The sequence below is a fragment of the Apis cerana genome, linkage group LG1 (assembly GCF_029169275.1).
Source record: "Apis cerana isolate GH-2021 linkage group LG1, AcerK_1.0, whole genome shotgun sequence".
NCBI classification, from domain to species: domain Eukaryota; kingdom Metazoa; phylum Arthropoda; class Insecta; order Hymenoptera; family Apidae; genus Apis; species Apis cerana.
The window spans coordinates 9,192,174-9,208,427 of NC_083852.1; the positions used below are offsets into that span (position 1 = coordinate 9,192,174).

Sequence of the window (16,254 nt, forward strand, 5' to 3'; positions counted from 1 at the left end):
TAAAAAACTTGAAATAAACTATATAAAAATAGAATCTTTTGACTTTAATACAAGTACAAAAAGATCAATCTATTGTATTTCTATCCAAAGTTAAAATAATTTGAAAACTGAATTTTTTCTCAAAAATTGTTTTATTAAATTATTTTGTCAGCAAGTAGAAAAGGATCCTTGTAAAAATTATAATAAAATACAAAAATAGAATCTCTTGGCTTTAATAAGAACACATAAGATCAATCTATTGTATCTCTATCCAAAATGATTTAAATTTTGAACTTCTTCCACAAGAATTACTTTACTAAATTATTTTGTCAACAAATAGGAAGGATCCTTATAAAACTTGAAATAAACTGTATAAAAATAGAATCTTTTGATTTTAATACAAGTACAAAAAGATCAATCTATTGTATTTCTATCCAAAGTTAAAATAATTTGAAAACTGAATTTTTTCTCAAAAATTGTTTTATTAAATTATTTTGTCAGCAAGTAGAAAAGGATCCTTGTAAAAATTATAATAAAATACAAAAATAGAATCTCTTGGCTTTAATAAGAACACATAAGATCAATCTATTGTATCTCTATCCAAAATGATTTAAATTTTGAACTTCTTCCACAAGAATTACTTTACTAAATTATTTTGTCAACAAATAGGAAGGATCCTTATAAAACTTGAAATAAACTGTATAAAAATAGAATCTTTTGATTTTAATACAAGTACAAAAAGATCAATCTATTGTATTTCTATCCAAAGTTAAAATAATTTGAAAACTGAATTTTTTCTCAAAAATTGTTTTATTAAATTATTTTGTCAGCAAGTAGAAAAGGATCCTTGTAAAAATTATAATAAAATACAAAAATAGAATCTCTTGGCTTTAATAAGAACACATAAGATCAATCTATTGTATCTCTATCCAAAATGATTTAAATTTTGAACTTCTTCCACAAGAATTACTTTACTAAATTATTTTGTCAACAAATAGGAAGGATCCTTATAAAACTTGAAATAAACTGTATAAAAATAGAATCTTTTGATTTTAATACAAGTACAAAAAGATCAATCTATTGTATTTCTATCCAAAGTTAAAATAATTTGAAAACTGAATTTTTTCTCAAAAATTGTTTTATTAAATTATTTTGTCAGCAAGTAGAAAAGGATCCTTGTAAAAATTATAATAAAATACAAAAATAGAATCTCTTGGCTTTAATAAGAACACATAAGATCAATCTATTGTATCTCTATTCAAAATGATTTAAATTTTGAACTTCTTCCACAAGAATTACTTTACTAAATTATTTTGTCAACAAATAGGAAGGATCCTTATAAAACTTGAAATAAACTGTATAAAAATAGAATCTTTTGATTTTAATACAAGTACAAAAAGATCAATCTATTGTATTTCTATCCAAAGTTAAAATAATTTGAAAACTGAATTTTTTCTCAAAAATTGTTTTATTAAATTATTTTGTCAGCAAGTAGAAAAGGATCCTTGTAAAAATTATAATAAAATACAAAAATAGAATCTCTTGGCTTTAATAAGAACACATAAAGATCAATTTATTGTATCTCTATCCAAAATGATTTAAATTTTGAACTTCTTCCACAAGAATTACTTTATTAAATTATTTTGTCAACAAATAGGAAGGATCCTTATAAAACTTGAAATAAACTATATAAAAAAAGAATCTTCTGACTTTAATACAAGTACAAAAAGATCAATCTATTGTATCTCTATCCAAAATGATTTGAACATTGAACTTTTTCCTCAAAAATTGATTTACTAAATTATTTTGTCAGCTAGTAGAAAGAAAGGGATCCTTGTAAAACTTGAAATAAACTATATAAAACTAGAATCTGCTGATTTTAATATAAGTATACAAAAAGATCAATCTATTGTATCTCTATCCAAAGTTAAAATAATTTGGAAACTGAATTTTTTCTCAAAAATTGTTTTATTAAATTATTTTATCAACTAGTAGAAAGGGATACTCATAAAAATTGAAATAAACTATATAAAAATAGAATCTGCAGGCTTTCATACAAGTACAAATTGATCATTTTATTCTATTTTTGTATAAAGTTAAAATAATTTAAAGATTGAATTTTTTTCTCAAAAATTGCTTTACTAAATTATTTTGTCAGCAAGTAGAAAGGGATCCTTATAAAACATAAAATAAAAATATATAAAATATATAAAAACAGAATCTGTTGACTTTAATATAAGTACAAAAAGATCATTTTATTCTATATCTACATAAAGTTAAAACAACTTGAAAATTGTATTTTTTTCTTAAAAATTGTTTTACTAAATTATTTTGTCAGTTAGTAGAAAGGGATCTTTGTAAAAATTGAAATAAACTATATAAAAATAGAATCTCTTGGCTTTAATATGAACAGAAAAAGATCAATTTATTGAATCTATCAAAAGCTAAAATAATTTGAAGACTGAAATTTTTCCTTAAAAATTGCTTTACTCAATTATTTTATCAGCAAATATAAAAGGATCTTTTTAAATATTGAAATAAAGTATATAAAAATACAATCTCTTGGCTTTAATAAAAACATAAAAAGATCAATCTATTGTATCTCTATCCAAAATGATTTAAATTTTGAACTTTTTCCTCTAAAATTACTTTACTAAATTATTTTATCAGCAAGTAGAAAGAGATTCTTGTAAAAATTGAAATAAACTATATAAAAATAGAATCTGCTAACATTAATACAAGTATAAAAAGATCATTATATTCTACTTCTGCATAAAATTAAAATAATTTAGAGATTGAATTTTTTCTACAAAAGTTGCTTTATTAAATTATTTTGTCAGCAAATAGAAATTGATTCTTTTAAAAATTGGTATTATAGATAGAATTTTTTGGTATTGAAATATGCTGAAAAAAATTCTATTCTTTTTTTTATATAAAATTGCAGTTCAAATATTGAATAAAAAAAATTTTTTTATAAAAAAATTAATAAATGATTTAATAATAAAAATTAAATCATTTATCTTGTCAAAGTATGGGAAAGGATCCTTATATAAAAATTAAATGTACAAATGTATGTACAAATAAGAAAAATATTGCACATATAGAATAATTAGTTTTGGATATAATTAATATATAAAAAAATTGTTTAAATCTAAAAAAATATAAAAATTTTAAAATATAAGAAAAAAAATCAATCAAAGTAGAAGTTTCTTACATAAAAAAGAAATAAAGTTGAATGGAACAACATGGAAATCAAATCTAAAAAATTTAAAAAAGGATTTAACACATATATTAATTGATTACAAACATAAATTGAAAATTTATTATAAAAATTATCTAAATCTGATAAAACTACAATATATAAAAAAAGAGTTTATGATTATATTAAATGAATAAAATATATATACAATAGGATAAAAAAAAATTAAAAAATGCATAATATAGAAATAAAAATTTAGAAAAAATTGAACATTATATTATTATTATTATTTAAATTATATTATATTATTATCATTTAAATTATAAATAATTATAACTTAAGAAAAGAATTTAAAGTTAAAATATAAAGTAAAAATAGCTTAAATTTAAAAGATAAAATCTAAAAAAAAACTTAATATATAAAGAATTTTAATATAGATTTTGAATTGAAAAAAACATGTATAAAGAAATTTAATATTATAATAATAATAATAATAATAATAATATATATATATATATATATATGTATTATTATTATATTATTATATTAATAATATATATTATATTATATTATATATATTATATTTAACCTAAAAATCAAAGAAATTAAAAAAAATTAACATTATTAGAAATAAATGTAAAAATATAAAATGTAACATAAAAATAAAATGTAACATAAATTAGAAAAACTGAAATATAAAAAAAAAATATAACAAAATATAAATAAATCTAAATAATCTAAAATTAAAGAAAGATTTTAAAACTTTAAGTAAAAATATATGACAAATAACATGCAAAATCCTATAAGATGTCATTTTTGTGTGTGAACAGATTAAGAATTAAATGATGGCGCCATCTCTTAAGCGCTAAAAACATCTCTTCTAAAACATTTCTAAGAGATGGCGCTAAACGTCAATTTTTATTTTATTTCTATCTTTCTTTCACTATTTGTTTTCCTTCTCTACATTAGTTTAATCTGCGGCACTCTAGAGATGGCGCTGATTCTCTAATTTTTATTCTATCTCTATCCTTTTTTCATTATTTGCTTTTCTTGTCTAAACTGTTACAAATGTATACAAATAATAATGCTAATAATCTTTTCTTATATTATATATTTATATATTATTATATATTGTCTTTCTTAATTATATATTTATATTTATTTACTTTTTATTATAATTGTAATAATCTATTTTTATTTTTTATTTATATGTTTTTATTCATATATTTATATTCTTTAGAATAAAATATCTTGTTAGGTAGAAATTTTTAAAACCTATGTTAACCAATGTATTCTTTCGAATTTTATTTCATATATAATTTATAATTAAAAAGTATAAATAAATTATAAGATATATTACCGTATGTATTGACAAGTTCCGAAATATTGAATATTTTTTCTATAAAAATCATGCTGTTGTATATTTTCTATGTGGCAATTCTTATACTCTTAACTTTTATTTCCTGTAATAAAAAATTCCTACAATAATAAAAACTAAATAAAATAAATATTTGAAGAATATAATAAGGATAAGGAGAATAAGAAATAAGTAGAATAAGGAAGGTAGAATAAGACCAGAATATTTTAGATGAAATTAGTTAATGATATTTTATTATCCGAGAATGTATGCGCGTAGCTAAACTGGTCGATTTAAGACGGGCAATTTACACATAATTAAGAGCAAGCGATTTGCATATTTGTGAAATTATTTCAAATCGCAATGGATCGACCAATCGAGCATAATATTTGACTATACAATATTGAATATTTTTATGTACAGGCCATCAAGAAGAGAAGAATGGAACGTTTATTATTATTCTTTATCTTTAAACTACTAATATTCGCAATTGCTCTTTGAAGACATTTATGATTTGTCTAATAAACGCATGTTACAATATTATTAGAACTTTTGTTATTCCTTCATTGATATTGTTATTTTTCAATTAATTAATTAGTAATTTTTATATTTAAATTATGTATTTAATTGTAAAATATCAATTTTGATCAAACTTTTATTTGAAAAGAAAAATGAAGATATAAACTCTTACAAAGTATCATATAAAATTAATATAGTAATGTAGTAAGATAATGTTAATCTATCTAATCTCACGAAATTGTGTAAAATGATAAAAAAATTGTAACATACATTTTTTAGATATAACCAGTTTCATAAAATAAATTTCCATGAAGTATGTTTTCTTACCAGATCCGAATGAATCGGATCAATATTCACAATTTCATGTGAATATATATTTTTTTTTTAATATTGTGTACATGCTAATTTATTGCATACAATTGTTTATTCGGCAGTTTTCGTCAATTGTAATACTGATCTGTTACTAGAAACGCTTTTTGGCAGACATCCATGAATACAGAGCGATGCGAAATATGTAGTGTGCAATCGTAATTTGAAGATTTTGTTTTTTTTTTTATGAGGTTCATGATGAGCTGATCATCCAAGTCTGAAGGAAAACAAAGCTGGCAATTGTGATGTACAAGTTATTTAATTTTTCGCAGTTTGTTCGCGCTGCATTCCATTGATCATGATGAACCGCAGCTTGCTTTTCACCTGCAAAAAAAATAAATATATTAGTATGGAGAAAATATGTTTATATTTTTTAAAGAGAAATTATAAAAATAATATCATAATTTTATTCCTTCTTTTTGGTATTTTCAATTAATCATCAACTTTATAAGGAAATTCTCCCAATCAGAAAATTCTCATTTCAATAAAAATGTTTTGAACTTCAGGAAATATATTTTACAACAAGATGATAAAAATCAAATCTTGAATTTCAGATTAGAAATTATATTTTAACTTGCAATGCTAAAAAATTATATAAATGAATATAAAATAATGAAAGTAACACTGAAACTTAAAATTAATTTTACCTTTTCAAAGTAAAAATCGCCGAGAAAAAATAATATAATCCATTGTATTCTGTGTATTTATAAAGTTTCAAATTAATTTTAATTAATTTCAATAACACAATTTATTAATTAAATTTGTTTAAAACATATGAAGATTAACTATATGAAATATATAATATATATGTTTTCAATATTAAGCTTAAATTTTTTATTCACATTGAATTATTCTGAATCACCATAAGAATCTTTATACAAACGCATAACTTTCAATTCAATTTACCATTCAGGACGTGAATATGTACCGCGGCAGTACTGAATTGGCTCACTGAGCACGAGTATTCGCCGCTGTCAGTCTTTTTCGCCTGTTCGATATATAGCTTGGTCACCAGATCTTCGTTCGACCTGAAAAATCAGTTGTCATGTTATACGTTGAACCTTCATTTCAATATGTATTTTCAAAAAAAAAAAAAAAAGAAAAATATGCAAACGTTCGATGTCAAATCACGATAGGATCGAATATCGTGAAAAATTGAAATCGATAGTGGAACGTACTTGCTATGAAATATCTCTTGTTCGAATTTCAAAAGAAAGATAATTTGATCTTGTACAATTGGAACATTAATCTTGATATCAGAAACTATACAAATTTTATCGAATGCTTTGAAGTAAACACGAAATTATAATATTATTCCATAACAAATATACAAGATCTTAATCAATACTAGTGGATGAGACTCCTTTAATAAGATAGCAATAAGTTCAAATGTAGCAATTTAAACTTTAATCGAAATGGAATTGTATTCCATTCTAAAATGACGGATTACGATTTCGACAAACCATTTACTTAATATAATATATTTCAGACGATATAATACAATTTCTAAAAATATATACAAGATAATAAATCAACAATTGTGCATCGCTCGCGTTTCTATCGATTCTAAAATCAATGCTTCGTACGAATCAAATAAAATCGATTAATCATGGATATACATTTGCAATTATTTCAATCGATGAATCAATGATATATAACTGAATTCAATACAAAATAGCATATATTACGAAGAGAAGAAAATAGAGAGTGGATACAAAAACAGGAGTCGAAATGGAATGTAGCGATTGCAAGGGCATTGAACGTCTCGTAAAAGCGCCTCCAGGGAGACTAAACGGTTCGCTCGTTATCGAGAAAGGGTGTAGGCGAACGCTAGACAGCTTTCAACGGGGAGTCGATTCGATAAAAGCGGTGCTTACATGCTTGCTGATACGTATGGAGACACAATTGCACGAACATAAATCGGAACGCGGTTTATCTATCGTGATTCCATCGTTTTTTTTTTTTTTCTGTATGCTCACCCATTAATGTGATAAACGTTGACGTGATCCGGCAACGTCTCACCATTTTTCCTCCAGACAGGATGCGGTATCCTGGAGTCGGGGCAAGAAGGTCGAGCGACGCAGGCTAGCTCGATACCGCTTCCGGTTTTGTAGTACCGATCTCTAAGTTCGTGTCTGGCCTCGTCCAGGATCCTTATGTCCGGAGCTGGGAAACGAGAAATTTTTTCATATTTCTTTTCGAATCCTGATCATTTGTCCGATAAATGATTGATCTATACTACTTGTCTAAGCAATGTTCGATGTTAGATGTAACGTAAGTCAGTAAAATATAAATCATTTATTTTTAATCAAGTTATAGGTTCGACAAGGAAATTGAAATGTTTTAAACTATAATCATGGATTAAGTATATTCGCTTTAGAGATAGAGAAAAATTATGATAAGAGAAAATGATAATATATTTATAAGATTCGTAAGAAAAAGAAAGATAGAGATATAATTGGTCTATACTACTGATCGCAATAGTGTAGATGTACGTCAATCATTTGTCAGTCAAGTCGTGATCAGGCAAGGGAATTAAAACGATAGATAAAATTGCAATCATGAATTAATTATTTAAGATATAGAAAAAATTATGATAGAAGAAGTAGCATACGTATAAAAATAGAAGTAGTAGACATATTGATTGTTATTATATTTTATTATATTTATCATATTTTTTATCATTGCCTTTTTTGTTCAAAAATTTCGTGAAAAATTTTTACCGCAAAATAATTTACTCCAATCATGATCGTTTCAAGGAAAATCACATCGTAACATCTCGAACGATGTTCTCCTATTTTTATACTCTTTCTCTCTAGAGTATAAATAATAACTTCGATAATTAGCGAGCGAACGAGCTCTAAAAGATTTCGAGAGAGCGAGAGCAACAAGGTGTTGCCTTCTTACAGATGAAAATAAGAAGAAATATAGAACGAGGGGAAATACGTGACACGATACGTGCTCCTGTTTCCACGGCAATCTTCTTCTCTGTGGGCTTCCGCAAGATTCCACCGACATAATTGAATCTTTCCGGGCACGAAATTCAAAGTCGTTTCAGCATCGCTGCCGGAAAACGCGTCTATGTTTTGTGTACATCTTGAACCGCAAACTGGAAAATGTGATTTAGTCGGTACGCGATGATTTTATGCACGGATATGAGCGTTAAAAATGATTTTATGGTAAGATAAAACTTTAGTGTTTAAAGTTTTTCCATCTAAAAGTTTTATTATTCAAACATTTTGCTGAATATGACGAATTTTTTTTTGTTATCTATTGCATTTGAAAAATAAAGTAAATTACACATTTTTTTTGTTATATGAACATAATATTCTGCGAAGAAATTTATTATTGTATCAAAAAGAGAACCTATAATTGCTAATTGTTGAATAATTCGAAATAAAAATAAGAATGTAATTTATTTATGTAACTTGTTAATTTACTTATCTAACCTAATGATCAAATCAATATTGATCAAGTGAAAAATTATTGATCTATATTTTTAATAAATTACTGATTTATACTATTACTCATTCCACTTAATTGTCATTCTAATAAATTACTAATCCTGCCTTTATCTATCTAAAAATGATTGACCTATACTATTTCTTTATTCGTGCTTCATCTCGAACCATCTAACAAATAATTGATTTAAACTTCTCATTTGGTCATAACTATTTTGTACAGATCGATCAATCATCCCTTAAACATGATAAGATAGCCAAGAACGGATGAAGCAATTAAACTATTAAATATCATTATAATCATCAATTAATCTACCGTATCTAAAAGGTACAAGCAGAAGAAAATAGAGCATAACGAAAAAACCATTGATCCATGCCATATATATGTGTATATTTCCAAAGTTTGCGTATTTTCACTTGAACAAACATCACACGTCAAAGCAATTATCAAATAAAAAAGAACGACAAAGAGAACAATGGAACAATTATCCTCGTCAATTTCTCGAACAAATTCTCTATCTTCTTTAGAATTCCCCGAATAACTTTGATCCTGATAATTCAATCCAATCAGATACGATTCCTGATCAGAGGAATCTTAAATATCTTTGACAACGATAAAATCGTGCCAGGAAATTATTTTATCGCTTCCGTGATATCGCTATCGATCGTGGTGCTTTACTATAGGACTTCACGACCTAATTGAACGCATGTCTCCTCCTCTCCGCGTGATTCATATCGTATGCGAAGCTCGTGCGTTCGAACGAGCGGAAAGTGTCGCGAGGAGATCCGTGGCATCGATTTATGGAACGATGCAGGATAGAAAATGGGAAAGAGGAACGAAGGATTTTCCTTCCCCTTCTCGATGTTTTTCTTTTCCGTTTTAGTCAAGAGTTTCGACGCCAATGATACCAAATTACCGAGAGTGAGACGAAAGTTTTTGGATGGTGGATATGGATTTCTTAAATAAAACTTTGGGCCGATGTCTCTTTGAAATATTCTATGTATGCTCGATCAAAATAATTTTCATACGAGTTTGTTCATTTCTTTCATTGATCATTTTATTAATTCATATTTAAATTATAAGAATTTTCTAAGAGAGAATCTGAGACTTCTTTCCTTTTTAGTTTTTTTTAAAATAATTTATTAGCCGAATAATTATTTAGATAAAATATAAATGTTATATATAATAATAATATATAATTCTTATAAATATCATAATAATTTTGATCAGTAAATTGTTTTAAAAGAAATTTTGAAATAAAAGAATACTCGAAATGTCGTTCAAAGTTTGTTTTTTTTTAATTTTTATATTAAATAATATTTTGAATATTATTAATTCCATCGTATTTAAAAATCTCTCGTTCTGTTGATATATATATTGAAAAAAGAGAACCGTTACTTTAAATTAACATAAATTCTCTAAATGGTAACTAGTTCGACCGATAAACTCTCGTTCCTCTCAGGTGTATCGACGAATTCGATCGATCAAGATTTATTTCGACCGATATCGAAGAAAACAGGGTTGGTCTTCGTGTTCTTCGTTTCTTTTTTCGAGATAAAAGAGTTCTTTGGCGTTCCGTGAGGCGCATCTTTTCAGAGTTTCGATACGCGAGAGAATAAAAATCGTGAACGACAGGGTAGTTTCGATACCACCCTAAAGTTTTTGCATATCTCGTTTAAACTCTTAAGAGAACGATATTTTCGACTCCTGCCGTGTCTCGAATCTGATGAAAACAAATGATCGATCGGAAATCGAAGCTGTGCGATAAAAGGGAATAGCTTGCGATATAATTTTTATTTTTGTTTTTAATCTTTTAATAAATATAGCACCGTGAATATCTTTGAAATATTTTCTCCTGTTTCTTAGTATGATAATTAAATCGAAAATTTATATTTTAAATGTAAAATATAAGAAAATAATCCTTAAGATTGACATTTGATAATTTTAAATATTAACTAATTTAACTACAATTAATTTAATGGATGTACGAGATAAATATAGATAAACGTGAAAATATATTAAACATTGAAACGATTTACTCACATATAAAATATATCAAATTATAATTAGCAAGCAAATTGTTGTCTTTTTTCATTATATCTGATATAATGTAATAAATTCTCGTCAATGTTGATCTCTTGAAAAAGTTTTGCAATAACATAAAATTAATATTCGTGAAGTTGATTTTATGGAGAGAAGTTAATTCACATCTACATTAATCATCTATGAAATTCTTCATATATCCCGTAAAATATTTTTATTAAAATGAATCGCACATAATTTTACAGAAAAATTTTAATGAATTAACGTTACATTTTAATGAAATTGATATTTTTATAGGATGTACAAATATATTTTAAATAAATCAAAAATAATACGATAATAAAAAATTATCGTAAAATTATATTTTTCATTGAAATAATTTTATTCAGTAACAGTAAGCGAACGTTCACGTAAAATGAAAAATATTCCATGCGGTGATGTTTAGTCAGAGATGAATTATTCATTGAAGGAGAACTTCTTGTAACCTAATCTACGAAACATTCTGCTTACATTGAACATCATACTTCCTTCAAGTCTGTTGCAAGTAAGCTCTGAATCATCTTTAAATACACCATCTTCCTTCACCCAAGAAACATTCGTCTTTTTCATTCGAAATTAGTATAACCATTTATTTTCTAACCACGTATCTCGTAATCACAAAGGCGAAAAATAATTATTAATTTTTCGAATTTCAAAAAAATTTTTCTAAAAAATACAAATAAATATCCTTCTATCTTAATTTTTCTTAATTTTTCTTTAAAGATATATCATAGTAATTTACAATAAAATCAAATATTAAAATTATTTGTTAAAGATAAAATTTAATTTTCATCCTCCAACAACTAATTGCAAGAAAATAAACTTTGACAATCCTCAAATAGCACGAAAATTTCTATTAAATTGTTTTTATTTATATTTTAAATTTCTTGTGACTTGTATCATTCACATTAAATTTCATTTATCATATAAATTCAATTATTCTCTTCCTTCTTCTTCAATCAGTCACTTCATATAATAGAAAACTTTATTACAAGATATTATATACTCAAAATTATCACGTACATTGATAATGAATTGAATGCATATATTTCCAATATTTCAAAATTAACTTTCCAAATTTTTCAAAACTTTGAATCATTAAAAGAGAAAAAAAAAAGAAAAGAAAAATCGAAACAATCGTTTAAGTAAAACTGCATAAAGTCAATTCACCGTCGAGAATTTATTCAAACTATTGTTATATTCAAAGCCTTCCTTTGAATCAAATGACGTCAATAATACCTTAGCTCCATGAATTTAATTCTGCCTAACGAGCACGTTAGCGAGAAACACGTTAAATCTCTCACTGGTTCGGTACATAAAAGCCGAAACCTCGAGCGTATTGACTTCCAATTCGACATATTGACCCGGCCTGACAAAACTACCCCCCCAACAAACATACTCCCGGATTGTGGTCGTGTTCTTTGCTTGCACGACCAGTTTCTCAATTAAACTTTTATTATCCCGTTCATAAGAATCAAGAACAACGATCGTATACGCGAAACGATTGGAAGGAGAGTGGGTCGTTGGAAAAATCCAGGCTCGACCATCTTCTAATTAAAGGAATACTTGCTGGCTGCCGATAACCTCGAATGAAATAAGAAGAATCGAAGATATTGATTATATCGCGAATATGGCCATATGCTTATGACACAATCGACAAACATTGTTATTTGTACGATTCCATCCAAACGAATGTCATCGAATTAATTTAAACGAATATCATATAGTCATCCTCATACGAGTGTAACACGTTTTATCGTATAATCTATCTCATTATGTTAAATAACTTTCGTTAATGCAAATTTTTTATAACATTTTTCCCTAAAAAATGACCGGAAACCACAATCAATGTAATTATATCGTACATTTTCCAATTTATCGTAAGAGTCAATAAAGCCAATAATCGTTGCTAATTCGAAATGACAGTGATCCTGCATCCTTAACAGAGAATAGAGAATAAAGAATTCGTGGAATAAAGCTGAATCGACAAAATCTCATGGATGTAGAAGAGATAAGAAAGAGATAGGATGGCAGAAGAGGATGGAGATGAAAAATACCGTGTCGAGTTTAAGATTCCGTGAAGTCCGACAGAGCAAGGACTTTCGAGGCCGGAAGCTCGAAGAAAAGTTTTACTACTCTTAACTGGATTAAACGGAAGTTTTGTGTTTCTTAGTCTTACTCCAGAAAGGCGACGACCGCGGAAAGAAACGCGAGATATGTCATTGAGAAGTCAAGACAAAGAAACTCGGTGTGATAATTGAACTGAAGCTTGTTGGAAGTTTTGCTTTTGAAAATGATTCGTTACTTGGTTGGTGCAATTACTATTTTTTGCGAAAGATAGAATTTTGAATTTATATCGATTCTAAATGGCAATATGACGAAATTAGAAATATTTAGAGCACCAAAAGTTGAGAATATCACTTTTTAAAAAATAGAATTAGATATATTTCAATTCCATTGCGAATAATTATAGAAACCTTAAAAAATTATATACTAATTATACATTTTGGCGTTAAAATTAAAAATTTTCTAAAAAAGTTGGTTAACTGCTTGAACTTTATATTGCTCGATTAATATTTTATAGATAGGCGATAGAGATTCTTAACAAAAGAGATTTAGAAGATTTAGAAGAAAAGTCGATTTCGTTTCTTCACCACTTTCTTTCCTGATATCAGGTCGATTTGGGTATGCATATTTATGCGAATCGTTGTACTTCCGCGGTATTCGTGTAGCAAGGAACATTTGAATTCGCGATGTATCGGAAAGTTTTTCCAAGGGATGAGAAAGCAGTCAAAGGAGAGGATTGAGCGTGTTCCGTCAAGTGAAAAGTGTACATTTGTCATTTTATCGTCAAGTTTTGTCAAGCGGAGTAAAACACGAGGACATTTAAAATATTCATCCTTTGTATTTTTAGTTAATAAAGAGTTCGATGGAACGTGAAATTCCAAATTAAGCGATGAGAAACATAACGAATCGTTACCCGTATGCTTTTCCTTTTTATCGCAGAATATGAACGAATATCAGACAAAAGCATTATATCGAAAATACGATATAGAATCTCCATTAACCGAACTAATAGGGGGACAGCAATCTGTTCAGATAATGAAATACAGATTTTTTTTAGAATTATTTTATACTTTGATGACAAAAATAATATTTTCCATAAAATTAGAGATCTCATGTTTTTTCTTAAACTTATCAACTTTTTTATAAGTTTTTTAACAATATATAAGGAAACGTATAAATAATTTTTCATTTTGTTCCTTTGTATTTTAATCGTTCAGTATTATTTGTTTTCATTTTAATAATCAATATTAAATACATTTTGATATTATACACATATCCAACGTTGATTTCGAATTAAATTTTACTTCCATTGTTGTGATAAAGAAACACGTCTGTTTACATCGAATATTATACAGTTTCTATTGTAATTTCAATTTTCTACTTTGTTACTTTTCTACTCAAATCCATTAAATTTCCATATTAGAATCGTTTAATCGTGCCACACCATCTCGTGCTATAATTGCAAATGAGAAACTCGGGAAGAAATCGTTCTCAACGAGTATTTACTCGAAGAAAATTAAAAAAACGATGCTCAGACTCTCTCTCTCTCTCTTTCTCTCTCGATTGCCGTGTACACAAACAAAGGGCAAGAAATCCAGAATAAATTTCCATTTATAAAATTCCTCTCTTTACCCCTTTACATACTTCCCATAACGTCTTTTCAAATTTCGGTAAATTTGCAAATTTCCAATCTCGACAATGAATCCGACACAAGTTTAAAAATAATCGATCGATGAACGGGACAAAGAGTTTGAGAACAAACTTCGAGCAGAGAGATCCTCTTTGTCGACTTCCTCGTGGCTGTCATCGCGAGTTTCCTATTAACCGGCGGAATAACAATTTTTTTCTGGCCGATCCAAGCCGTGGCTGGTGAATTAAAGATCAACCTAGACTCGTGGAGGCTCGGCAAACGTTAACGAGAATTTAAAATGGGCCATCCCCGAGTGTCGGTTGAAAGTTTCGACGGTGGTTCCGGGGGACGATCTGTAAACTGAGTCGCGAAGAGAAAATAGCAATTTGAAGTAGGCAGCTTCGATGTTGGCACTGGAGAGGGATCGAGAGCATTCGAGAGTATTCGAACTGCAGCCTCGATATGCCAGGCTGAACGGTTTTTCGATTTAAAAAGCGAGAACCAGTCGATAATTTAGAAGAGGGAATGGGTTCGGTCACAAAAGGAGGTCTTTATTGAAAGGGAGGAAAAGCGGGATGCGTGAACATTAATCACTCGTTTCCTCGTCCGTTCTCTGTGCTCCTCGATGCGACGCCTCTATCGATATTCTTTAAAAATTATGTCAACGTTCTCCACTCTTTGATTAGTGTCCGCTCACGGGGAAATTATTTTCTCATCTTCTTCCGCGATGGAACGTTGTTGACCGCGCCTATCGATTGCTTGTTGCTGTCGTCTTTTGTGCCAGAAAAAATTGATTATAATACAGACGAGTTTACTTATACACACATAGAGGTTAGAATTAATCGAGTAGATATGATGAGAAATTGAATATCGAATGAAAGACTTTTACGCGATATGTGTGTGAAAAGATAAAAAAGTTATGCAAATTATTGTTTAATTGTTTTTGTTCATCGTTGAAAAATTATTCATAGAGAATTAAGAAAATGTTTGTAAATTGTTAAAGGGTGAAATTTTGAAAAATTGATTTTTAAAGATTGAACTCTAAAATAAAAATAAAAATTTTTTACTATATTTAAATAAAGCAATCTGTATAAATAATATTGAATCAGGCTTCTTTCAAGCTACAATTTAATTCCAAAATAATTTTAAACATGCAGGGATCATTATATTCATTTGACAGTTTACGTAACAAAAAGGAATTTATATTATTCGTTTATTTATTTAAAATAACTATAATTTCTTTGAAACATACACAATCTTTTTCTCAAAAAATATTTTTCACACAACTAAAAAAAAAAGGATAAAGTCGATAATCTTCATTAATTTCCGAGAAAATATCTCTTTAGAAAGATATATTCGAGTCAAAATCTAATAAAAAAAAAAAGAAAAAAAAATGAAGCTTTAAAATAAAAATCCAACGGAAGTCTAAAATATCTTCCCTGGAAATATGGAACAACGAGTCGCTTTTGAGATTTAAAACGCTCCCACGATTTTCCCTCTAATATGAAATTATAAGCACCACGCGCCTCGAACGAGGACGATAAAGAATGCCATTATAAAAATGTAATTTGTAAACGGGAGTGAACAGCG

At 27.2% G+C, this 16,254-nt stretch overlaps 1 protein-coding gene across 1 annotated transcript in view; it reads right to left on the reverse strand.

Annotated features, from left to right (window-relative positions):
* Positions 1-4,760: 4,760 nt before the first annotated feature.
* The window catches only part of LOC108002577 (zwei Ig domain protein zig-8-like), an 85,110-nt gene continuing 73,616 nt past the window's right edge, over positions 4,761-16,254 (reverse strand). The window contains exons 5-7 of the mRNA XM_017064335.3: positions 7,403-7,589; positions 6,330-6,451; positions 4,761-5,747 (exon numbers count right to left, since the gene is read on the reverse strand). Of these exons, the coding sequence (XP_016919824.1) occupies positions 5,617-5,747; positions 6,330-6,451; positions 7,403-7,589 (440 nt within the window). The 3' untranslated portion in view covers positions 4,761-5,616. The remainder of the gene's footprint in view (positions 5,748-6,329; positions 6,452-7,402; positions 7,590-16,254) is intronic.